Source organism: Cariama cristata, unplaced genomic scaffold, assembly GCF_000690535.1.
Source record: "Cariama cristata isolate BGI_N322 unplaced genomic scaffold, ASM69053v1 scaffold25147, whole genome shotgun sequence".
NCBI lineage: Eukaryota > Metazoa > Chordata > Aves > Cariamiformes > Cariamidae > Cariama > Cariama cristata.
In genome coordinates, this window is record NW_009628711.1 from 2,697 (window position 1) to 11,162 (window position 8,466).

Here is an 8,466-nt window from a genome sequence, read left to right on the forward strand (position 1 = left end):
GAATTTATGTTGGACCCTGCAGTGACCTTAGAAACAGACAACTAGTAGAAGAATATCTATTAGAGCTAAATGAAATTAAGAATTTTCAGTTTGAAAGATTCTGTGGCATTTACTATCATAATAAATTGTCCAAAAAAGAAATTTCATTATAAAATTATTAGAAATTAATTTTCCTTGTCCTCCTCATAAAGAAATACGTACCATGAGTTTTGTTTTTAATAAGAAAATAAACAAACATTTAACTTTTATACTTACATTTATGCTTATATTATCTTATATTTCAGCATAACTTTTTAAATTAAAAAAGTAGTTTATAAAATTCAAATCAAAAAAGAGCACTAAAATTAATTCTAATTAAAAATAGGTACAAAAGTAGTTTTCCTTTCGTGAATTTTCCTTTTAACTAAAGATTAATAGTCAAAACCTTGTCAATAATTTCTGATTTTTTCATTGGAAACTTAATTTTAACTGTATATTTTTGTCAAAAACTTTAGAATAATTCAGTCAGTATTTGTGAAGATATCTTTGTGACTAAGTGGTTTGAAGATATTAGATCTGAAAGGATGATGGAAGAGTTAGACGTTCCAGTTGGTCACATAACTGTGATGGCTGACTAAAGTTCCTAGTTAATGAATGCTGAGTTACTGACATTTAAAAGAACTCTTTTGTGGCTCTGTAACTATCTTCCCTCCATGCAAAATCAGATTTACCCTTTCATCTCTAAAACCTTGCAATGAATATGGTGGTACTAACTTGCTGACCTCCTCCATATCTACTGGTGGGCTTTTTGCCTACGGGTGTTCTTCTCACAACTAATAACAAAATATAATTGATCTCCTCAAAGCCATGACCCTTTCTTTCTTTCTTTCCCTTAAATAGCCCACCGTGTTAACAAACAGTATTCACAAATATAAACTGGAATACTGAAGAAATACTCAATTAAATGCCAAAACTGCTACTGATGTTGCACAGATGGTTTAAGTTTCTGTAAGTCAAACATCTGGTCAGTACTTTCGATTGGTAAGTGCATAAAACCTTGATCCTGGCTGATAATGAGGAGTTTCATAGCAACTCAATCTAATGAAAAGGAAGGTAAGCTTATGTTTTCAGGAGAGAAACCTAATGCCTATTAAAAGAAAAAGTAGAGTGGGCATCTGGAAAGTGAGTGATGGAATGGGAGAATTCCAGGGTTTCATGTTGTAATACATTGATTTGTGACATGAGTGTGCAGTACTGAAGAGGTGAGCATGTACAGCTTTGGTCTCATCCCAATCCGTAATCATGGGTGAACTTGATTTAAAGATGTTCCATAAAGTTCGACAGTTACAATAAATAAAAAGATTTTAAAATGAGATAGCTAAATCCTAGGAGGTTTAATACGCATTCTTTTTTGTTCCCCCCCCTCAAAACTACCTAAAAGTTTGAAACATTCATTATGAATATCTAGAAATCTGTGACATTTAACTTAACACTTACTTCTCTCTAAATGAATGCCCATGCTCCTGTCTGCTTTTCCAACTGCCTGCTAGTTGCTGCTTCTGTGATGGGAGGGCCTTGCTTGAGCAAGGGTGCCAAATGCCTGCTTTGGCTACCAGTCACTTCTGCTGGCAAATAGTTTCTGGATTTTCCTTGTTCCCACATTGCAACAGAGCTGTGATTTTTAGCTTCCCACTGATCTGCCATCACTTCAGGGTTTTACTCTGTAGTAGCGTTGGTAGTCCCATGATCTACAGATGTTTTCTTTTCCCTATTAATAGAAGAAATTCAAAGATATACCTCCAGGTAAGGAAAAAAAAAATCCAACAACAAACAAAATAAGAGAAAAAGAGGGAGAACCTTTGGAAAAATAACTTGAAATACATTCAGTTTCAATTTCACATGCAAGAATGCTCCAGGAGCAGTGTTATTTCAGTCCCTGCTGAAAGTGTTTTGCTGAGGTGCGTTGGAGCACCGTTGCTGAGCATAAGCACCAAAGCAATAAGAAAAACCTGGATGTATTAAAAAAATATTGAATCGCAACATTGATGTTGCTGAGCCTATATATTACACATCATAAGGGAGATGGTTATTAAGGGTCGACATGGGATGTTTCAGACTTTCATGAGGTCTGTCCTGTCATCTGTGAGCTCATTACAGAGTGTTGTACAGGAAAGGACTAGGAGTCCAATCAGAAGGTGCAGACGTGTGGGCACGCTCCCCAAAACCACCCTATCATTTACAGTGCAGTTCCTTGCAGGTTTCACCCAGGCGTAGTAACTTCCCCCTGCTTCTCCTGTTTTGCAGTATTCTGGATTTCACACGGAGAGATCCGAGTCTGACCACGAGAGCCAGTGGGGTGGGAGCCCCCTGACCGATACAGCTTCGCCCCAGCTACTTGAGCCCGCGGACAGACCGAGCTCCCAGCACCACGATGTCTCCTGTGCCTACAGACAGTACTCAGACCGCAGTGCTCTCTGCTACGGTTTTACACTCGACCACTCCAGGCTGACCGATGACAGACATTTCCATACTCAGGCCTGTGAAGGAGGCAGATGTGAAGCTGGTCGGTATTTCCTCGGCACGCCACAGCCAGGAAGGGAGAGCTGGTGGGGTTCTCGCTCAGCGTTGCCTCTGACTAAGTCGTCCCCTGAGAGCAGAGAAGCGTATGAAAACAGCATGCCCCACATAACGTCAGTGCACAGGATTCATGGTAAGAGATAACAAGGATTTGCAGAAGTGGCACCGTCTCGGATAAAGCAACATAACATAAACATGCAGCTGTTTATGTGAGAGAGAGAAAATGAGAGAGACTCTTGATGTATGTCCTTGTCTCAGAGATCGCATCTATGGAGATGAGGAATACTTAACATTCAAGCCGAGTTTGACAGTCTGGCTTACGTGCAGCAAAATAGCATTTTGTTGTATATTTTTTAATTTGTGAAATTAAGGTGGAAATACCTGACTGGTGAGATTTTAAGGATGATCTTAAAAATATAAACAAAACAATACACTTGATAGAAATATGTTATTTATTTGACTTAAGATCAAACTACTTTAGATGGAATATATTTAGCAGAAAATTAGAGCTAAATCCAAGCTAGATAATAAAAAATCTTTAAAGTCTTTGGACAAATTGTTCTCCAAATGACTTTTTTTTCTCTGCACTGACTATTACTAGGTTCTGTAAGATTTGATGTTTATTTTTAGTTAAAGTTGGCAATTTGAATTAACATTTGCTTTTGGTTTCAGACATTTATTCCCAGCTATAATTTTTAGCCAGTTTGCATCTCTCTATCCTTTCAGCACCAAGCCTAAAGCCTTGCTTGGTGTCTGGCAGGTTGCAAACTCAGTGCATTAGCATATCTTCAGAGGCTGAAGCTAATAAAAAAAATCACAGTGAAAGGCTGATCTTGGGTTTGGAAAAATCCAAGGGTCCTTGTGTTTAAAGGGTAGACTGAGAGTTGAAAGACTGCAACTGACCCAAAGGTCAGAGTTCAAGGTTGTAAGGATAGATGCAGCATTAAAAAATAAATAAATAAAAAAAGGTTTTCTACTAAAATAATCTGTCAAAACATAGGTTGTATCTAAAGAACTCATAAAAGCTAATTACATTAGTACCATTCCATTGACTTGCAGAATGAGGCTTTGGAAATCAAAAAGAACTGTACTATTTTACTCCAATCTGAGGAAAATTATGTTGAGATTAGAAAAATGATTAGGAAATACAGTTAGAAGAAAAATGAGGAAAGCAAAGGAGCCCTAAATTTTGCTGATGAGGACTCCACTTTTCCTGCGAGAACACATGCCCTTCCTTGTGTCTGTTCTGTACTTCCATCATACTTGTATTCCTCTAGCTTTTTCTTCTCCAAAAAAGAGAATTGAGCAAAGTATGACCATTTTGCTGGCAAATTTTATGCATGATAGTTCTTACTGAGCATAGAAAGATAGTAATGCAGAAATATCATATGGAGGTACAAATACAAAAGTGTTAAATATTTATTCCATACTTTTGTCAAGGATAATCAATGCAAATTGATAATAGAATATGATTTTAGTTTGTTCCTTGGTTTTGCTGTAATTCCAGGTGCTGCAGTTATTTTCTTTACTGTATCAAGTCTGATGTGTTTCAGTAGGCCTTCAGTCTGCATGTAGCTTTGGGGGTAAAACCTGACACATTGGTCTTAGTTGAGGAGAGAAACATCTCAGCTTCCCTTACAAATGTGCCGTTTTAATTTAGATTTAGGCAGTTTCAAACCTTGGCCTTTCACAAATGAAACTCTTTTTGACAATACTACGTGAACATTGCAGTCAGAGCCGTTTCTTTGGGCGGAGAATATTTTCTTCCTTTTCTTTTAATGTATCTTCTGGTAGTTCTGGCTCAGAGTCACCTTACAAGAATGACAAGTAGCTGACCGGTAAGGTAGGCCCTGGCTATTCCGTATAAGTCCATGTGTTTCTGGTAACACTCAGGAAGCCTGGGACACTGCGGATAAGGTCTGTGCAGTAAGAAAAATTGAGCACGTGGTTTAGAGTTGTGGCCAACCAGCTCCCTAGTACGTCATGGTGTGCTGGACGTACCGTGTCCTCCGGCGGCTGGAGCTCCCTTCCACCTCCAGGCCCTGGCATTTTGGGTCTAGATCTTCAGAGGAGGCAAAGGATAAATTTATGCTCATGAGATACTCCACAGTGCAGTACTTCTTCTGACAAATGGCAGGATACGTTTACTGTAAAAGCCCATCACTGATTTTTGTCATGAACTCTGCAACAAAGCAGTAGTGATCTGCCACCCAAGCAGATCTGTGCGCCTTGACCCAACACAGAGCAGGAGGAGCTACTTGTGCTAGTCTGAAAATGGGTTTCCTTTGAGGAGTCCTGTCAACCAACCCAACGGGCCTCATCCCCAAAGAGGACTTTGTATGTGCTGAGGCAAAGGCATCGTTAAGTAATTTGTGCAAGTCCAACAGGTGCCCTCCTGCAGACACGTACCTCAGCAAATCCTTTATCAAGTCCTTTATTGCGGTGTGGCCTTAGTTGGTTGTTCAGGTTTGGCGGTCACTCACTTTCTTCCTAATGAGGATTGACAGGTCTGATTCTGTCCTTTCAGCTACATGCAAGCTGAACGCCTTCTCTGATATGTCTATGGGCCTAATTTTTTAAAGAGAGGTAAGAATATAATTATATTTTCTGGTTCTAAAAATTTTATACAGCAAATATTTATGTGTTGGGATATGACATTATATTTTTACAGTAACCCTGTCTAACAGCTACGGGTTCTTATGCTTCTAAAGAAGAACTGCTTCATTACTTGTGTTTATTTATTGTTGTGTAACCCGCATAAAGTCACTGCAGAGCTGCAAACTATTCCACAATGTTGTCTCTATGTCTTAGCTCCTGCAAAGGCCTAAGAAGACATGTTGGAATGATGTACATTTGTAATTCCTTGAGATTTTTGTTTTCACCACGATCCCAATTCACTCAGACTTTGTTGATGCAAAGAGATAGTGAGGGGTCAGGGGCCTGAACATCAGTGTTGAGGGCACTTTGACATGCCATAGGGTACCTTGCCTGGCCTCTAGCTGCTCCAGAAGACACAGAGCTCCTGTAGAGTTGGTGCCATAGCTGCCGGGCCTAGGTGGATGCTTGGTTACCCTAGAGCATCTCAGGTGGCACTGGACATCTGTGTTGAGGTGCTTAGATCTCTTCTTTGTGTATTTTCAGCTGTGTTACATGTTCCACATGCAGACACTGGAAACTGGAGGTTGTCACTGAAAAGCAAGGAGTCTACCATGTCTTCCATGATCGTTTTCGGTGACTTTGTCAGGAGTCATTTGCCTCTGTCTTGGTTTTCTATCTGTCAAATAAGGTTGAAAGTACTTGTTCTTCAAGATTGCTTGCTTCTTTCGACCTCAGTGCTTGTCCCCTTTCTCTCTTTCCTAGGGAGAGGACACTGGGATGAGGACAGTGTCGTTAGCTCACCTGATCCTGGCTCTGCCAGTGAATCGGGTGACCGATACCGTACTGAGCAATATCAGAGCAGTCCCCATGAGCCAAGCAAAATCGAAACTCTAATAAGAGCTACCCAGCAAATGATTAAAGAGGAAGAAAACAGACTACAGCTGCGGAAAACGACCCCTGATCCACTGGTCTCCATTAACGGCACAGGGAAGAAGCACGCTATCTGTTTTGCAAACTACCCTCAGCAGCAGTTGGCAGGGGATGTTTGCCGTGTCCCGACGGTTGCCAGCACTCCTCCCTGTGAACACATCCAGCAACGAGATGGAAAGATTATGAGCCCACATGAAAATGACTATGACAACAGCCCCACAACGCTGTCTAGGATAAGCAGCCCCAATTCTGACCGAATATCAAAATCTAGTTTGGTACTAGCTAAAGACTACCTGCATTCAGACATGTCCCCTCATCAAACCCCAGGGGACCACCCAGCAGCCTCTCCAAATTATTACAGCTCCCACAGGCAGTACTTTGATAAGCATGCGTACACATTAACTGGATATGCCCTGGAGCATCTATATGAGACTGAAACCATTAGAAACTACTCACTAGGCTGCAATGGGTCACACTTTGATGTGACTTCTCATTTAAGGATGCAGCAAGATCCAGCACAAGGACACAAGGGAACATCTGTTATAATAACCAATGGAAGCTGACAGTTTTTTTTCTAAAAAACTTTTGTGCTTTAAAAAATAACCTTTGAAAACCTATTGGAAGATATTATATGTTTTCATGCCCTTGTCGTTACCAGCATTTGATATACCACAGTGCACTAGAAAGAATAACCTAAGGTTTGGGAGGATAAGTCAGTTAACACACATTACTTTTAAAAAATAAAAATGCACTGGCATGCAGGGTTAGAGTAAACGGAGCTAAACTCAAAGTTGGTACCATGCAAGGTGAGAAGGATGGAAGAGATCTAGGCAGGGACGGCTTGGGGCAGGCTAGCACAGCAATTTATGCACACTGTGTAAGAGGTGGTTGTTTGGAAACGCTGCCAAGGGCAGACCTTCTGAACTGCATGTGCCCCACAGGTCCCAGCCAACAAAACTGCTATGCACTCTTTTAAAGCAGAAAGTTGGAATGTGTTCTTTTGAAATACACATCAAAATGTGTACTTCTGGTGATCTGTTTATTCCCTAAGCCAAGTGTGTTTTGCTGCTCCATGGTATAAAGCATCCATGGCTAACCAATGCAAAATCAAAAAAGGGAGAAAGAACTCAAATTATTGTTTCCTTGTGTACTCACATGCATATCTATTTACATACGCTTGATTTGAAAGGAGTCAAATGAGGAGTATCCTTACGATTAGTACGATCAAATATTTACTTCTACTGTATTCAAAAGAAAGAGGGACTTTCTCAGTGTAGTTTTGAGAAATACATAGGGCTTGGTTGCCTTGATGTAGAGATGGGAGATTGTCCTCATATTTTTGAAAGGTTGCACAAGGTGGTTAGTTGAGTGAAATGGAAGAAAATTGTCAGGAGAAACAGGGAGAATAGGCTGGAATTAGGAGCGGTCCAAGATAAACACATTAATCCTATGGCTATGTATGCCATTTACTAATAATTATAAAATAAGGAAAAGTGATTCTAAGTGGCTGAATAATTAAGACCTAATTTGTAACACTGAAGGAACTCAATAGAATCATAGAAATTTTGCTGTAAAATACAAAGGCAATTGCATAAGTGTAAAAAAATGAGAAGAGAATAGACAAAAACTGTACGGCAGTTTGTCCTAATTCTGGTAAAGCTTTAGGGTAAATTAAGAAAGCATAGAAAATTGTAACTGCTCTGTCTGACATACAGTAAAGTAATAGGTATGACTTTGAAAAGGAGATAGGCATTCTTTTCTTGCTTGCAGCAGAAAATTTAATGAATATCAGAACATATTAGGGATACCAAAATCAGTCATATGTACATAAAAAAATACTGAGGGAAATCAGAGTTCCAAGAAATTCAATTGTATGAAGAATGCTGATATTATCAGGGCCTGTTCTAGAGCTATAGAAGACATCAAAAGAGGCAGAGAAACTTCTTGCAATTTTTAGTAATCTCATGAATAAAGAGACACTAATTGATTGGAAAAGAATAAATAAAAAACATATGCTAAAAAAAGTAAAATAGGGCATTTGTAGGCACAATTGCTAGACCTGTCCTTCTTTGTATGGCATTTGTAAGAAGTCTCAAAGTTGGCTGCAATGGTAGCAGGACCACCGCTCCCTATGACACCAGCGTGGAGGTAAGAGGACTTGAGGTGGTTACTAAAATGAGATTAGCACTAAGTCTAGCTTCATTTGTAGCATTAAGAAGCTCGACATATGGGCCTGAGTCATCAATGGGACTAAATATAAACCAGCATGCTATGGGTGAGTTAAAAATATCTATTTTCAAATAAAACTAATCAGAAGCAAAAGCTAAATAGTAACAGTATAAGCCATCTAAATAGAGATGCACTTGAAAGCAGAGGAAGTTA

General features: G+C 39.5%; 1 protein-coding gene across 1 annotated transcript; it reads left to right on the forward strand.

Annotated features, from left to right (window-relative positions):
* Positions 1-2,259: 2,259 nt before the first annotated feature.
* On the forward strand, positions 2,260-6,647 carry SIM1 (single-minded family bHLH transcription factor 1; the record flags this gene model as incomplete). The annotated part of the gene is made up of 2 exons (XM_009704929.1): positions 2,260-2,689; positions 5,917-6,647. Coding segments are annotated over 2 exons (1,161 nt in total), but the record flags the coding sequence as incomplete, so codon positions are not given.
* Between the last annotated feature and the right edge of the window lie 1,819 nt (positions 6,648-8,466).